The sequence below is a fragment of the Nerophis lumbriciformis genome, linkage group LG03 (genome assembly GCF_033978685.3).
Source record: "Nerophis lumbriciformis linkage group LG03, RoL_Nlum_v2.1, whole genome shotgun sequence".
NCBI classification, from domain to species: domain Eukaryota; kingdom Metazoa; phylum Chordata; class Actinopteri; order Syngnathiformes; family Syngnathidae; genus Nerophis; species Nerophis lumbriciformis.
Window position 1 is genome coordinate 15,221,149 of NC_084550.2, and position 18,228 is coordinate 15,239,376.

Below are 18,228 nucleotides of genomic sequence, written 5' to 3' on the forward strand. Positions count from 1 at the left end.
CAGACTAAGCACGCTACATGCACACAACTAAGATCAACATGCTGTAAAAAATCAATCAATTATCAATACCATAATTTACAATTATTAATTAGGCTATCAAACTCTTAACCATTAAACAAGTGCAAGAAAATGGACACATCTTTTCCCTTTAAGTTAAAACAGATTTTAAATAAATTGTCTCAACATAAATGCACCAAGATACATATAAAATACATTTAAACCCAGAAACACAATAGATAAATGCAGCAGAAAACCCAATATGCAAATACATAAATACCTAACCAATTAACCACCTATTTAGATACATATTTAAAATCCATATTCAATATAAATATATTATTAATTTAGCAGTGAAACACTCAATCTTAATCGCTGTCTACTGGTAGAAAAATGCCCCTTTTTCTATTGCCTCACCAGCAGCCAATGATCCAACACAGTTAAATCCAACACTTGAAGTTGAGTGACTTCACCCTCCTGATGAAGCAAACTGCTACAACATTTATCAAACTAAGCAAAGAATATCAACACTAAACAACAGTTACATAACACACTGTGTGTATTTAGCCTCCAGACTAAGCACGCTACATGCACACAACTCCCCCCCCCCTCCCCCCCCGAACGTAAACTGATCGGCTCTGATCATATAAGCCGACTGGCCGAAATAATGCCGAATTATATACATTTCCTGGGGTTGCCTAGGTGAAAAGGGATGCGGATGTGCTCTAAGATAAAATATAATTTTATTAAGTGGGGTTTGGCTGGTTGCTAAACAGCCACGGTTGCGAGCTCGCGCGTCAGCTGACGAGACAACTGTTCGCCGCTACAACATTATAAGGCCGTTTATTGAAATACTCCCACACTTTTGATGACTTTTGGCGTGCTTTTTTCCCCTCGCTCGCACCGCTCGCATCGTCTGCTTTGCGCTCCGCCATGACGGCAGTGTGACGTAAATATGCGACGCGTCGACGCATAAAAACGACGTTGACGTATTTACGTAACCGATGACGTTGACTACGTCGACGCGTCGTTTCAGCCTTACCCTGAACGTACATTGTTAATACACGCAACCATAACTCAAAATGCCGGACATTTGAGGCATTTAAGAAACACCGCCCGACAGCCCCGCAAAAGACGACATGTCCGGTGAAAAGAGGACGTATGGTCAGTCTATCCTAGACATGTCCTCTTTTGCTAGCATGCTAGCAGCTAACGGGCTACGATAGACTGACCATACGTCCTCTTTTCACCGGACATGTCCTCTTTTGCGGAGCTGTCAGGGCGAAGTTTCTTAAATACCTCAAATGTCCGGCATTTTGAGTATTGTTTACACAACGTGCAGTACGCTACTTAATATATCCGTGTGGAAACTCGTTCGGTACACCTCCGCACCGAACCAAAACCCCTGTACCAAAACGGTTCGATACAAATACACGTACCGTTACACCCCTATTATTTTGATTATTGTTTCTCCGCTGTTTGTAAATGTTACAGTTTATAAATAAAGATAAAATAAATAAAAAATAAATAAAAAACATAGCCTCAGCGCATGCGCATAGCATAGATCCAACGAATCGATGACTAAATTAATCGGCAACAATTTTTATAATCAATTCTAATTGATTTAATCGATTAGTTGTTGCAGGCTGCCTTAACAACATAGCGCTGCGGGAAACCCTGATTGTCACACACACTAGGTGTGGTGAAATTATTCTCTGCATTTGACCCATCACCCTTGATCACCCCCTGGGAGGTGAGGCAGTGAGCAGCAACGGTGGCCGCGCCCGGGAATCATTTTGGTGATTTATCCCCCAATTCCAATCCTTGATGCTGAGTGCCAAGCAGGGAGGTAATGGGTAAATGTGTGTGTGTGTGTGTGTGTGTGTGTATGTATATATATATATATATATATATATATATATATATATATATATATATATATATATATATATATATATATATATATATATATATATATGTGTGTATATATATATATATATATATATATATATATATATATATATATATATATATATATATATACAGTATATATATATATATATATGTATATATAATATGTATATGTATAGTTAGTTTTATTTATTTATAGAGTTATATATATATATATATATATATATATATATGTGTGTGTATATATACATCCACATGGATGTATATATGGGATCATACTCCTCAGCCTTCCCGGTAAGGTCTATTCAGGTGTACTGGAGAGGAGGCTACGCCGGATAGTCGAACCTCGGATTCAGGAGGAACAGTGTGGTTTTCGTCCTGGTCGTGGAACTGTGGACCAGCTCTATACTCTCGGCAGGGTCCTTGAGGGTGCATGGGAGTTTGCCCAACCAGTCTACATGTGTTTTGTGGACTTGGAGAAGGCATTCGACTGTGTCCCTCGGGAAGTCCTGTGGGGAGTGCTCAGAGAGTATGGGGTATCGGACTGTCTGATTGTGGCAGTCCGCTCCCTGTATGATCAGTGTCAGAGCTTGGTCCGCATTGCCGGCAGTAAGTCGGACACGTTTCCAGTGAGGTTTTGACTCCGCCAAGGCTGCCCTTTGTCACCGATTCTGTTCATAACTTTTATGGACAGAATTTCTAGGCGCAGTCAAGGCGTTGAGGGTATCTGGTTTGGTGGCTGCAGGATTAGGTCTCTGCTTTTTGCAGATGATGTGGTCCTGATGGCTTCATCTGGCCAGGATCTTCAGCTCTCACTGGATCGGTTCGCAGCCGAGTGTGAAGCGACTGGGATGAGAATCAGCACCTCCAAGTCCGAGTCCATGGTTCTCGCCCGGAAAAGGGTGGAGTGCCAATATCCGGGTTGGGGAGGAGATCTTGCCCCAAGTGGAGGAGTTCAAGTACCTCGGAGTCTTGTTCACAAGTGAGGGAAGAGTGGATTGTGAGATCGACAGAAATGCGGACGCTGTATCGATCCGTTGTGGTGAAGAAGGAGCTGAGCCGGAAGGCAAAGCTCTCAATTTACCGGTCGATCTACGTTTCCATCCTTACCTATGGTCATGAGCTTTGGGTTATGACCGAAAGGACAAGATCACGGGTACAAGCGGCCGAAATGAGTTTCCTCCGCCGGGTGGCGGGGCTCTCCCTTAGAGATAGGGTGAGAAGCTCTGCCATCCAGGGGGAGCTCAAAGTAAAGCCGCTGCTCCTCCACATCGAGAGGAGACAGATGAGGTGGTTCGGGCATCTGGTCAGGATGCCACCCAAACGCCTCCCTAGGGAGGTGTTTAGGGCACGTCCGACCGGTAGGAGGCCGCGGGGAAGACCCAGGACACGTTGGGAAGACTATGTCTCCCGGCTGGCCTGGGAACGCCTCGGGGTCCCACAGGAAGAGCTGGACGAAGTGGCTGGGGAGAGGGAAGTCTGGGCTTTTGCTTAGGCTGCTGCCCCCGCGACCCGACCTCGGATAAGCGGAAGAAGATGGATGGATGGATATATATATATATATATATATATATATATATATATATATTTATATATATATATATATATATATATATATATATATTTATATATATATATATATATATATATATATATATATATATATATATATATATACATATACATATATATATATATATAAATAATGCTGAAAACACACACACACACACATATATATATATATATATATATATATATATATATATATATATATATATATATATATATATATATATATATATATATATATATATATATGTGTGTGTTTTCAGCATTATTTTTTTATTAAAAAATATCAATATGACCCCTGCATACTTGACTTTTCAGTATATTAGAATGGTAAATATTAGAAGCTCTCGAAATCAAATCAAATATGAATAATATAAACCTATTAATGTAACTGAACATTAATATTTTCATAAAAGCAGAATTTTGGACACACTAGGTTATGCAGTTTAAACAATCGTATTATTATCATTGTCTTCTTACAGGGGGGAAAACAACAGTGAAAATGTAAGACAAAAGGGCAAAAAAATTGGAATGCAATGAGAAAAAGCTTAAGTGTTCTTACTAATAATTAATAACATACTTAGTCATCTATAATACAAAGCTGACGCTGAGTTTTATTTTTAAATATACATAATATCTGCTTTAGCATTATCTTTCAGATAAAAAAATACCAAAATGACCCCACATATTTGTACCTCTTAGTAGGTGGCCCTTGGTGAAAAAAAAATTGGTCATACCTGCTCTAGGGGGTTGTGATGAAAACATTTGTCATCACATTATTGTTGTTTATGTATTTTTTTTATATGAGGCGGGCCAACTAAACGGTCTGCGGGGCGCAAATGGCCCCGGGGCCGCACTTTTGACACCACTGAATTAGCATGATGCAAGAAGTATGCAGTGACAAAAATCCATCCTCTTTTGGTACAGGCTTTTCTTCTGTGCAGAAATCCTCCACTTCCTGGAGTGAATATCCCCTTTTTATTCCTTAATCTTTATTAGCTAATAAAATCTCCTTTTTATGTCCTTTCTCAGCACGTGTACAGTACGATAGTGTCAGCGTGTAATATGGAGCTTTGTCTGACTTGAAGCTGCCAAAGATGAGATTAGAATGGCGAGTGAAAGTGAAAGTTGAGGATCTTTTTGTAAATCCTTTATTGTCGAATTATTATGCTGAGCTGAGCGCTTAATTGTCGAGATCCGACACCCTCGCTAGGAAAATGCACAGTCGACGTTCCTCAACATTTGGAAGTGTGAGTGTAGTGGCACTGACCACTCTATTTGAAAATAAACACTTTTTCTAAATGCCTTATCGTGATGCTAATTTACATTGGGTATGGATGGATGCCATAGACATGCTACTGAATAGCATTAGCGATTTTACATGGTGACTTCAACACCTCCGATCATGAAAACTACACATACGATGCAAGTTACAATCAAATAGCTGGTGTGTGATAAGTACACATTCAACTTAATGGCGAAAAACGACTTTCTGACTACAGCAACACACTGTAGCCTATACACTACTGCCGTGTCTATTCTTAGAATTGCAACTTCATGCAAAGAAATGTGAGAAAAAAACAAACACTAAAAATGAGATCGTGTTATCAAACAATTAACATTTATTAACACACAAGTACCGGAAATCAAAACCATTGAGTATCAATTCCCAGATACCAGGATTAGTACCGTATCAGTTTAAAGGTAAACTGGAACTCATCCCTAGGGACCAGTGATAGGTAAAGTGATGAAGTCTAATAAGAGTAGACTGACATATGTAATAACATGTTAGCTACTGTATGTCGCATTTACGCTTAACTATACGATAAGCAGGCTACATATCTTGCTAGATTCTTGCTTAGATTTCATTTCAAGTATCGAAATGACACTTATCCTGTATTTTTGCATCTTTATGAAATTAAAAGAAAGCTAATCAATTACAAACCTTTGAGATGCCTTATTTCAACGCTCGGTTCTGAAGTTGCTTATGCTTTGGTTTACTCTCGTTCCTTGCTAGACTCTGGTTCATACAGTATATGTACGCTTGGATGCTAAAATTCGTAGCTGTTGCCATTGCTCATAGAAAGCAGAATATAATCCCAATTTATGATACATTTCCGGATTGCTGATGACATTGATGCGCATAGCGGGAAATGAAGCGGAGCTGTCCATTTTTGTCCAAAGAGGCCACCTCTAAGGACTTTGTGATGGAAATTAGTTCAGAGAAGACCATGATCATGACGAACAACACCGCAGGATTCCTCACCAACATTTAGGTCAACGGTCAGTCTCTTGAAGGCTCTAACCAGGTTCATATACATTGTCAACGACGAAGGCTCCCACCCATATGCGCTCTCTAGGATGGCCCAGGCCTCATCTGTTCTTACCCAACTGAAACCTGTCTGGGAAGCCAGACACATCCGCCTGAAGTCCAAGGTGCTCCTCACACGTTCATTAGTTAAAGGGGAACATTATCACAATTTCAGAATGGTTAAAACCATTAAATATCAGTTCCCAGTGGCTTATTATATTTTTCGAAGTTTTTTTCAAAATTTTACCCATCACGCAATATCCCTAAAAAAAAGCTTCAAAGTGCCTGATTTTAACCATCGTTTTAAACACCCGTCCATTTTCCTGTGACGTCACATAGTGAAGCCAACACAAACAAACATGGCGGAAAGAACAGCAAGCTATAGCGACATTAGCTCGGATTCAGACTAGGATTTCAGCGGCTTAAGCGATTCAACAGATTACGAATATATTGAAACGGACGGTTGTAGTGTGGAGGCAGGTAGCGAAAACGAAATTGAAGAAGAAACTGAAGCTATTGAGCCATATCGGTTTGAACCGTATGCAAGCGAAACCGACGAAACGACACGGGAGAAAGCGAGGACGAATTCGGCGATCGCCTTCTAACCAACGATTAGTATGTGTTTGTTTGGCATTAAAGGAAACTAACAACTATGAACTAGGTTTACAGCATATGAAATACATTTGGCAACGACATGCACTTTGAGAGTGCAGACAGCCCAATTTTCATCAATTAATATATTCTGTAGACATACCCTCATCCGCGCTCTTTTCCTGAAAGCTGATCTGTCCAGTTTTGGAGTTGATGTCAGCAGGCCAGGGAAGCTAGGGTCGATATTCTTCTCTTGATCATCTTGGGACGGTGTGAGCCAAGACATCCAGGGGGTTTAGCTCGCTCGTCTGCGGGAACAAACTGCCACCATTGCTTGCCGTGCTACCGAGGTCCTTTGTCCCTGAATTGCTCACACACTCTGGCAGATTCAATGGGGGTCTGGCGGCAGATTTCTTTGACTTTATCGTTGGAAATGCATCTGCTTTGAGTGTCGCAGGATATCCACACATTCTTGCCATCTCTGTCGTAGCATAGCTTTCGTCGGTAAAGTGTGCGGAACAAACGTCCAATTTCTTGCCACTTTCGCATCTTTGGGCCACTGGTGCAACTTGAATCCGTCCCTGTTCGTGTTGTTACACCCTCCGACAACACACCGACGAGGCATGATGTCTCCAAGGTACGGAAAACAGTCGAAAAAACGGAAAATTACAGAGCTGATTTGACTCGGTGTTTGAGAAAATGGCGGATTGCTTCCCGATGTGACGCCACGTTGTGACGTCATCGCTCCGAGAGCGAATATTAGAAAGGCGATTAATTCGCCAAAATTCACCCATTTAGAGTTCGGAAATCGGTTAAAAAAATATATGGTCTTTTTTCTGCAACATAGGTATATATTGACGCTTACATAGGTCTGGTGATAATGTTCCCCTTTAAATCGATTCTATGATAGGCAGGTGAGTCATGGACTCTGAATGCACAACTCCAGAAGAGGATCGAGGCAATGGAGACGAGAGGCTACGAGAGATTGTTTGGCATGTAACGAACATTGAGGTTTGCCACAGAATCACCAACTCCATCAGACGTCATGAAGATCTCCTGTTCACGATCAGAAAGAGGAAACTACAATGGTACAGACATGTCACAAAATCCAACTGACTCGCCAAGACTATAGTCCAGGGCATTGTACTTGGTAGAGGTGGAAGAATGTGACAGAGTGGACAAGTTTGAACTTCTTAGAAGCAGAGGAAGCAGCCAAAGATTGTGATGATGCCCTGACGACCTACCCCCGGGGTTACGGGATAGAAAAAGAAACAGCTCAGCCTAAAGTCCAAGTGCTCTTCATGCGTTCACTAGTCCAATCAATCCTATAGTAGGTATGTGAGTCACAGACACTGAATGCAGAACTTCCCTGAAAGATCAAGGCAATGGAGGACAAGATGTTTCAGGAGATTGTTTGGCATGTAACGAACATTGAGCTTTGCCGCAAAATCACCAACTCCATCAGACCTCATGAAGATCTCCTGTTCACGATCAGAAAGAGGAAACTACGACGGTACAAACATGTCACAAAATCCAACTGATTCGCCAAGACGATACTCCAGGGGACTGTACCTGGTAGAGGTGGAATAATGTGACAGAGTGGACAAGCTGGAACTTCTTAAAAGCACAAGAAGCAGCGGGAGATTGTGATGATGCCCAGACGACCTCCCCCCGGGGTTACGGGATGGAAAGAGAAACAGCTCAGCCTGAAGTCCAAGGTTCTCCTCATGCGTTCACTAGTCCAATCGATCCTATAATAGGTATGTGAGTCACAGACACTGAATGCAGAACTCCACTGAAAGATCAAGGCAATGGAGACCAGATGTTTCAGGAGATTGTTTGGCATGTAACGAACAATGAGCTTTGCTGCAGAATCACCAACTCCATCAGACCTCATGAAGATCTCCTGTTGATGATCAAAAAGGGAAAATTACAACGGTACGGACATGTCACGAAATCCAACTGACTCGCCAAGACGATACTCCAGAGCACTGGTAGACGTCAAAGAGTGTGATGGTAGGGACAAACCCTGAAATCTAAGAATTGTTTGGCGGAATAAAATGTGCCGATTGTTGGCGAATTCCCGACGACCTGCCCCACGGCGTTACGGAATAGAAAAAGAGATTATATTTTTTGTCTCTTACGAGAAGCGTATCTCAAAAACTTCCGAAATGTCTGACAGGGCAGGTACTTTCAGTCAGCGTGAGGGGGTGGGGCAGAGAGGGGTTCATTTGCATCTCAATAAGACAGTTCCCTTAAAAAACTATTTAGGCCCTGAATGAGTTATCCATTAAGCCGGATAACTCCTTAAACGAAAAATTATTTAGCCTACGCCCCCGTGTCAGCCACACTAACCCATCGTTTAAGGTCCCCCTCCTTGGATAATTTTTTACACGGGTAAGCGCTGTGTATTTATTGAATCCGGCTCTTAGCTTCGTAAGGACTCATCGATCGTTTACAAACTGATTTTGGAGAGGAAGTCACGCCACAAAAACCACGCCCCACACAGGAAGTGACATCAGAAAGAACGCGCCACAGCCAGCTTCATAACAGACGCTCGTGGAAATCACACATGAATACCTTAAAAGAAGGAGACACGCGATTGCAGCTATTCCGGATACAACACATCTCAGACGGCAACATAGCAATGCTGAGCGACAGTTTTGGATAAGGCCTGGAAGAACGCCAGCCTTGCGGGATATGTTTGTCAACGAGTGCGTTGTGCCACAGGAACGGCAAGAGAATTTTCGAATGTCCAAGTCAGCTGTGATTTTTCTTAGCGAAAAACTTTGTCCATTCGTCGAAGGGGAGACAACGAGAGTGCGGGCTCCCGTGGATGAGTGAGTACTACGGAAAACAGCGAATGCATTTGTACTGGAAAAGCAGACTATCAGTTATTGTCCGCGATGTATGTCGAGCGATTACTCAACGTCTAGTTTTGTACTCCATAACTATAGTGAGGCCATGAAGTGGTTGCGGCCGTCAAGTACGACCGTCAATTTCAGACTACAAGCACAGTGTCCTGACCAGATATAAAGATCCCTAGATTGATTGTTGTAAAATGTTCTTTATCACATTGTTTACTTTCACGGCCATTAAAGATATGTATGATGGCTCAGGTGTGATTCACTACAATAGGGCTGCTGCTGATGGTGATGCAAGCAAGGTTTACTGTTAAAAGAAATGTGGCAATAGGCTTTATTGAAACACAGGGTAAGAATACACTTCCAGGTCAGAGGTAACTATGGTGGGCGCTTTTTTTTTTCTCGCATGCGTACTCGGTCGCGTTGCGCCGGCGGACGAAGGGGGGAGGGGTCTTAAACGGTGGCATTGTGTGTGTGTGTGTGTGTGTGTGTGTGTGTGTGTGTGTGTGTGGATAAGGTTAGGTGGGCTATAGCCTGTATAACCTTAGTGTAGAAGGGGCCTTAAAGAGACAGTAGGAAAGGGGCGCGAAGGTGGGTCTGTAAAGCGAGATTAATGTGACATTTTGACCAAAGCACCAACATTACATGTTATGTCGACCAATGGTTCTTAACCTTTTTGACCTTGGGCCCCAACTTTTCCACTACAGAGGGACTCAAGTCCCACTCAAATACTTGAATACTGAATTAGAATTTTTGCTCTTAATTTGAATAGTATTTTATAGTAATAGTGGTATTTAGTCATACTTTTTGCACTCTCTAAGACTCTAGCTCCAGACTTCTTCAGTTTGTTGGAGATGGCTATTACTGCCACAAGTGGTAGAAAAGTGTATTACAACTGAGTATATTTTTTTGGTGGCCCACAAATTGGTCGCAGCTTAATGGTTAAGCAACACTAATGTAGAGAACAAGAAAGTCGTTTAAATATAGATTAAAAATCATAATATGACCGCTTTAAAAAGTAAAAAAAATAATTTCATGATGGCCACAGCTTGACCCTGAAACACATTACTCCATTTCCATCATTGCGGCAAAATTGTTTTTTCTAAATCCAAACTAACTGACGACAAGCCAGCCGTTTCGAGCAGATGTTGTTCCACTTTCGAGGTGTGGAGTAGAGAAACGACAAGGCCGCTGATGACAAATTAAGTATGATATTGATTAAAAAAATGTTTATCTATGCGGCAGTGTTGAAAGGCCAAACATGTCAATATGAGAACGTGTCCACTGAACAGGAAATTACATACTTGTTCTTTGGCTGGCCTGTGCCTGTGTCATTTTTCAAATTGACTGTTTTAAAAGTGCTCCCCCTCTGGTCAACATATGATATAACAAGTGTGTGTAAAAATGTGAAGTGCTTCCCCTTTGGCCAACATGTGTAATAACAAGTGTTTGTAAGTAATTGAAATGCGAACCTCTTTGGCCAGAATTAAAAAAAAAACAAAAAAACATATGTATATAGAGACATACTGTAATAACGAAGTAAATAAGGAAGATTAAAAAACAATTACAAACAAAAAAGTATTTTTCTCACAATGTGTCGACTTTATTCTTACAAAATTGGGAACAGTTTCTCATAGTCTTTCTGTTTCTGTAATATTGCAATATTTTCTCGTGAAATTATTACTTTTTTATGTAAAGTTATGACTTTTTGCAAAATGGTGACATTTTTCGTATAAAATTCAGACTTTTATCACAATATTGCCAATTTTTTGTTGTTCTTGTAAAATAGTGACATATTAGTAAAAGTCCGATCATTATTAAAATATTGTCCAACATTTTAAAGTTTTCTGACTTTTGTCGATTAAAGTCACGACTCTTTTCATAAAATTGCCAACATTTTAAGCTTTTTTTGTAAAATTGCGAATGTCATTGAGTAAAATTCCAACTTTTATCATAATATCACACAGAAGTTCAGTTTTTCTTGTAAAATTTTGACTTGCGTTGAGTAAAATGACGACTTTTATTATAATACTGCCAACATTCTGAGTTTTTGTTGTGAAATTGTGACCTTTTTCTTGTGAAATTCCAACTCATTTTATATTTGCATAGTATGTATATATTATTAATGTTGTAAATACACATCTTTATAAATCTAGAAAGGGTGGTCCTAAAGAAATAGGCCTTTTTTCAGAGGTCTCAAGAAGGTAAGAAATACAAAAATGTGTGTGCGAGTGTGAGTGTGTGTGTGTGTGTGTGTGTGTGTGTGTGTGTGTGTGTGTGTGTGTGTGTGTGTGTGTGTGTGTGTGTGTGTGTGTGTGTGTGCAGAGACACGTTGCTTGAACATTAAAAGGTTTAATTTTTACTTGCAACTGTGATGGCGAGGTTATGAACGCGAGTCAGTGCAATGTCCTCCAAAGTAATAGATTTGTGTGTGTGGGTGTGGGTGTGCGTGTGTGTAAGAGCAAGGTCCTGCAGTGAAATGTACAGATGGATGACTCATGCACCAATCATGTGACTCATCAATCACTGCAGCCACAGCTTCCCTACGTCTGCCTTTTTACGGCTTTTTTCCCCACTCTCTCGTCTCTTTTGTCCTCCGTTCCAATGCGTGCTGTTTTCCTAACGACTCAGCCATCAGCCCTTTCGTCAAGTGTATTAATATTCATATTAACCGGCTCGTGATTGTCTTCCAGTCTGGAACGGGCGGCCCTCCTGTACAACATGGCACACTGCAGAAAGCCATTAAAAAAACGGAGCTTTAATAAAATAATTGCTTTTATTTTTGTAATATAGCAAAACTAGTAATCATCATGCTGTTATTTACACATTGCACGGGCATATTTATTTCACACTGTACATCTTACAATGCTAAAGGTGACATCAACGACAAACACTCCTGGTGACAAGACAGATGGCGTCGCCTCATTTTTCATTTTTTACTTCATGTTTACAGTTTAATCAGAGAAAACAGCCATCTTGGATTCTCCACACTTTTATTTTTTTGTTTTTTTTGTTGTTTTTTTTTGTTCATTTTTTAAGATGCAAGTAGAAAGACGTGCATGTAACATGTTTTTTGTTTGTTTGTTTGTTTGTTTTTAAACACAATCCCTGACTCCCAGGCCGCAAACTCTGCAATGTATTCAAGAAAGGAACAATAAGACTTCAAGTATCTTCTTTTTTTTTTTTTAAATAAAAAAAAACAAAAACAAGAATACAGTATGGGCAAAATACTGCTCAAACACAAAAAAAGTTTTTTTTATTTTATTTTTCTGGGGATGCAGCAGAAATGTGTCAAGACGACGCATCGCCATCCCATTGTAACCGCCAACCCTCGGCCCACCAGGTCGGAAGTGGTAACTGTTTACGTTTGTGCTTTGGGGGTCCGCAGGGTTTGGTGATGAGAATCGTGCATAAGGCAAAATTCAGGGGAAAAAAAACCGCAGATGTATGATTGTGGCACCTCTTTTTTTTTTCCTGCTCCTTTAACTCCTGTGCTTTGTCATCCCATCCCAAATCAGAAAGGCACATGCACACATCCCGCACAACAAAAGGCTTATTGTCATTTTTGATATGTGTGTGCTCACAAATCATATTTGCAATGTGACGTACAAAGAGATGTTGTAAACGTGTGTGTGTGTGTTTGTAGTAGTTTGACCTGAATGGAGGCGGACAATGGCCGCAGTGTGTTCTGCTTCAAAATGTAAACATGACGCTGGCGGGGCAACCTCCCCCCTGACTGAACCTAATCGAAAATCAAAAACACAGAGTGACTTCAACGGACCGCAATCTCGCGTCTGGACCTTCAAAACTCGCCGACTAAGCCCCTCCCACTTACTAGCGAGACCCTCCCACGTCTGTCCGCCCCCATCTTAAGGGGTCAAACTCCCGAAAAGAAGAACATCCTTCAGTACATTCTGCGTTTCATGTAGATTCTCTCAATAAAGTTCTCCAGCTCCTCCTCACTGTCCAGCTGAGGCACCAGGCCATCTTCCTCGTAGTCGTTCGCCGGCGTGGCGTGAGGGTAGTAGTACGGGGGCCGCCGGCTTCTCCGGGGCGGGGCCAGTGGTTTCGGGGGCGGCAAGGGCTGGTAGGTCCGTGGGTGAGGGAGGATATAGTTAGAGATGTAAGGGGAGACGGGCAGGTGAGGCGCCGGCCTCTGCCTCCAGCCCTGACCCCGGTTCTTCCCACCAACTCGGTGCCTGCGCTTCGGGCCCTGGAGGTCGAGCTCCTGAGGGCTGAAGGGCTGGTCTCTGGCGGGAGGGGGCTTACCATAGTACTGCGCTTTGGGGTAGGGGAAATAAACAGGGTAGTACGCCCGGTATGGCTTCTGGTAGTAAGGGTAGGAAGGAAAGGCAAGAAACTGTTTCTGGGGTTTGTACCAGTAGTCGATCTGCTTGGGAGGCTGGTACCAGTAGTTCTGCTTGTAGGACTTGACTTTGTCCTTCTGCCACTTCTTCATGGACTTGTTGTATTTGTTGTGCTTGTAGGGGGCTTTCTTGGGGTTTTTGGAGGCTGTGTAGTGGTAGATGGGCGGCGCAGCCAAGGGAGGTGGAACGAGAGGCCTGAAGCGCGGGATGATGGGTTTGCCAGAGATGAGCGGCTGCTGCTGCTGCTGCTGCAGTTCTTTCCTCTTCTTCTTCTTCTCCTCCACGTCGCTGATGATCTCGATGACGTCGTCGGCCGGCAGGTGCAGCTTGCTGCTGATCTCGATCAGCCGGTCGATCATCTGCTGGTCCAGGTCGTCCTCGTCCGGGAGGACCTCCTCGGATCGCTTGTCCTCGGCCGTGTTGCTGCTCTTCTGCCGCGGCTTCATGAAGGCCTGCTGCTTGCGGCCCATGTACTGCAGCAACATGTCCGAGGCAATGTCCGCCAGGCGCTGCTCCTCCTCCCGGGCCCGCTCCGCCTCCTCCTGCTGCTGGAGCACCTCTTGCTTCTCGGCCCGCGCCCTGGCCTCCTCCTCCATTCGGGTGAGGCTCTCATCCTCCTCTTCCACCTCCTCCTCCAGCTCCCCGCCCTCGTCCTCGAAGTCGTCCATGAAGTTGTCGCCCTTGGCGGGCCTGTTGGCGGCGCCGTTCTCTTGCCAGTGGAGCTTCTTGCCGGCCCGAGCCAGCTGGGTGTTGTACGCCTTGTAGCCCTTCAGGGGAGGCAGGATCTCATTGTCTTGGAGGCCCAAGTCAATGTTCTGGAAGTAACCTCGTATTTTGCGCTGCAGGGAAGGATCGTCCCCCTGGGAGGAGGAGTCAAGTATGGCCTCTTCTAGAAAATTTTCCACCTCCTTCTCTTCCTCTTCCTCTCTCTCCTCGCTATCGGCGCCACCTGGGAGGCCTCCATTCTGGTCCTCGTCAAAGTCCTCACTCAGAGCAGCCGTCAAACGGCCGAGCATCGGCTCTTCAATAGCCTTATGGGTCTCTGGCTCCGCTTCCGACTGACTGCTCCTTATTATCTCATCGCCCTGCGGTGACTTCCGGCTCAGATCGTCCTCCTCTGGGCCTCCCGTCCACTCCCGTCCCTCTCCCGGCCGGTCCAGAGCCCGCAGGAGGACAGCGAGCACCTGAGCCGGGTCCGTCCCTTGGTCCGTCCCTTGGTCTGTCCCTTGGTCTGTCCCTTGGTCCGTCCCTTGCTCCGGTTGCTGCTGGTCCCGTGACGCGTTTCCGCCGAGGCCTTGGGGCGGGAGAAGGGGGACAAGGCGGTCCTCTTGGGCGTCTGTGCGGCTACGCCCCTCCGCTCCTCCCTCCCCTCCTTCGGCCCAGGCGGGGGCGGCGCCGGCCAGCCGCGGAGTGACACTGAGCAGCACCAATAGGACGAGGCGGGCTGAGGGAGGGGTGTGATGACAGGTCATGACCATGCAGAACTGGCAGGAGGGAGGTGAAACACCTGCAGGACAGTTAGACGTCACGTCAATAACAATATTTTCAAAATAATAGAAATGCGTCGCACATTTTTCATTTCATTTTCTCTCAAATGATTGATAGCATTTTTATTAAAAAAATTGGTGCAAAATGTCTGAATGAGGATGCAACGTTTTTAAAATTTCAGAACATTCCTAGAAAATTGTGCTTTTATTTTGTAGACGAACATTTCCGTGCGGCATTTTTTATTTACATGCGCCTGAGCGCAAAAGAACCATTTTGCGCACGGATTTGGCACAAGGTAAACCTTTTTTTTTTTCTTTTTTTCTTTTTTTTTTTTTACTTTTGTTGTTGTTGTTCTTTCTCGCCGACAACACTTTGATGGTTGCGCTAAATGGTATATTTTCTACCCTTAAAAAAATAAAATAAAATTAAGAAAAAGGCTCACCTCCTCCCCTGCGCACCGGCCATTTGTTGGTGTGTTTGCCAAACGGCACAAAAGAAAGAAAAAAAAAGACACACACACACAAAAAAAAGAAATCCTTGTTTGCGTCCTGCGAGTCAATGCGATTGCGGCACGCGCACACGCGTTGAAGTCATGCGTAAAAAGCCGCAAGCCACGCTTCAGTTATTTAACCCTCCTCCTCCTCCTCATCCTCCTGCTTCTCGGTCCCTGAGCGCTCCAACCAAATAGCAAATGAGCTGCATGGTCAATTTTAAAACCCACCCACCCTTCGTTTCGCTCCCCCGTTGCAGGAGGAGTGTGGGTGCGCTCCGGTAAAAAAAAAAAGAAAGAAATACTGCTTTTGTCTTTTCCCCCCACTCGTAGCACGGCCAGGTTGTTTTTATTTTTTTTGTTTTTTTATTTTTTTTTTCCTGCAGCCCGCCTCGCTTCTGTGGCGGAATGCCGAATGCAAAATTCCCCGCACGTCAGCAGCGCAATTTTTTCCACGAATTTCCACGTGGATAATGTGCAGCGGTATTTTGTGCAACGAAACCCCGGACAAGCAGTAAAAAATGGATGGATGGAAACAAATCCACTCCACCTTCGCGACTCACTGAAAAAAAAAAATGGATCGGTAATATTAGGCCGGTTTTGCTTTTAATTCGAAATAAAGAAATTATTTGTAAAATGTTGTTTACACGAGTTGTAAACATTAAGTGCGTGCGTGCGCGACTTTTTTTCTTCTTCTCTCAAACGAATTTGCTGCAGCTAAATAGCCATAACAATAAAACAACAACACATTGTTGTCATATTGTATGAACGACATCATATTTCGTTTTAAAATTATTATTACCTTATTATACATCTTAAAGTAAGTACATTTTTTGAATAGTTTGTTGATGTATTTTTTAAAAAAATTTTTAAAATAACGAATTATTTAAAATCAAGCACAATAAAGGGCAAGTGTCCACTTGATAAGCTCACACTTGATGAATGAATGAAGTGACACCTACCTGGGGGTCCCACTAGTGGGAGTGGGCAAGGCGTCAAAACTCAAAGTAAAGTAAATACTCTCATCAAGCCCTGAAGAAAAAGCAAAACTATATTTTTTCTTCTGTTTTCCTTCTCTTCTTTTTTTTTTCTCGTCTCTTCCTGTGGAAAAAAAAAAAAGGGAAGCTATAAGTCTTGACTTTTTGTAGGCATTTAGTGGATGTTTTCAGCACCACGGCCAGCGCAACTTTATTGTATATACCCTCCGTCTGCACCACGTGACTGCAACCCCCCCCCCCCCCCCCCCCCCCTCCACACCACCCACCCCACCCGTCAGCTGCAGGCAGTGCTGACGTCACGTCCATTGATAAGAAGGTTGGTGTGGAGATGGCACCGCAACACCCCCTTACACCGCCCACCCTCTCCCCAACCGCCTTGCCCCCCTCCCTTAGCCGATGAATGAACGGAAATGGCATGAATGAAATAGTACTTTTCCTTCAATGAAGGGGAGACAGAGGAGCCATTTTGCTTCTTCTTCTTCTTCTTCTTGCAATTGTGATCTTCTTCCTTCCTCGAGCTGCAAAAGAAATACTGGGGGGACTGTGGGGATGATTCGGGTGACCCCGTTAATAAGCGAGCAATTAGGGTCATTTTGGTGACGTCGCTTGTAAAGGTCTGTAAAAACCATGGATGCTCAATTCGGAGTTGTGAGGATGGATTCTGATGGATGAATGCTTTAGCACCATGCACAAATAGTTAAATAATGACTACAGTAAGATAAGATAAGATGTACCTGTGTGAAGTTGCCCGCCCTCTCCTCCAAATATCCCTAAACATGTCCCAATCGTTTGTGCTGCATTTTTAAAATGTTGTCTATTATTTTTTTGTATGCTATTACCGTTGCAGTGTTCATAACCAGCCTTGTCAAAATCTCCCCAAACTATAATTTGTGCGACGTTTGTGCTACAAAAATCTTTGGTCCGACTATTATAGTTTTTACGTTTATTTCATGGATTATTGTTATTGAGGTGTAATTAACGTGTTATTAATCATAACCAAAATCTCCCCGAACTTGTCTCATTCCTTTGTGCTGCAAAAATGCTCGTTTGTGCCATTATATTTTTGAAGTTATTAACTAAAGTTTTATGTTTAAATCTTATTAACGTGTTATTAATCAAAACCAGACACCCCCCGACCACCATGCTGTATTTACATTTTTTTGTCTAACTATTATTTTTTTATGCTGCTATTAACGTTTCAATGTTTATAACCAGTCTTGTCAAAATCTCCCCAAACTATCATTTGTGCTACAAAAATCTTTGGTCCGACTATTATAGTTTTTACATTAATTTCATGGGTTATTGTTATTAAGGTGTAATTAACGTGTTATTAATCATACCCAAAATCTCCCCAAACTTGTCTCATTCCTTTGTGCTGCAAAATTGCTCGTTTGTGCCGTTATGTTTTTTAAGTTATTAACAAAAGTTTTATCTTTAAATCTTAACGTGTTATTAATCAAAACCAGACATCTCCCGACCACCATGCTGTATTTAAATGTTTTTGTCTAACTATTATTTTTTTATGCTGCTATTAACGTTTCAATGTTCATAACCAGTCTTGTCAAAATTTCCCCAAACTATCATTTGTGCTACAAAAATCTTTGATCCAACTATTATAATTTTTACGTTACGTTTCATGGGT

The 18,228-nt window shown here is 42.8% G+C and overlaps 1 protein-coding gene and 1 long non-coding RNA gene across 2 annotated transcripts in view; one reads left to right on the forward strand and one right to left on the reverse strand.

Moving 5' to 3' along the window:
- LOC140677476 (uncharacterized) overlaps positions 1 to 18,228 on the forward strand; it is a 132,201-nt gene that overhangs the window by 14,434 nt on the left and 99,539 nt on the right. The window lies entirely within an intron of this gene.
- Positions 11,784 to 15,682, reverse strand: LOC133579878 (uncharacterized). Its single transcript, XM_061934137.1, has 2 exons — positions 15,541 to 15,682; positions 11,784 to 15,117 (listed from the first exon to the last, which is right to left on the reverse strand). The coding sequence occupies exon 2, from the start codon at positions 15,086 to 15,088 to the stop codon at positions 13,148 to 13,150; it is 1,941 nt and encodes a 646-aa protein (XP_061790121.1). The 5' UTR covers positions 15,089 to 15,117; positions 15,541 to 15,682; the 3' UTR covers positions 11,784 to 13,147.

Excerpts from the sequence above, each read along its gene's own strand:
- LOC133579878 (XM_061934137.1), bottom strand. The coding sequence starts at position 15,088 with ATGGTCATGACCTGTCATCACACCCCTCCCTCAGCCCGCCTCGTCCTA.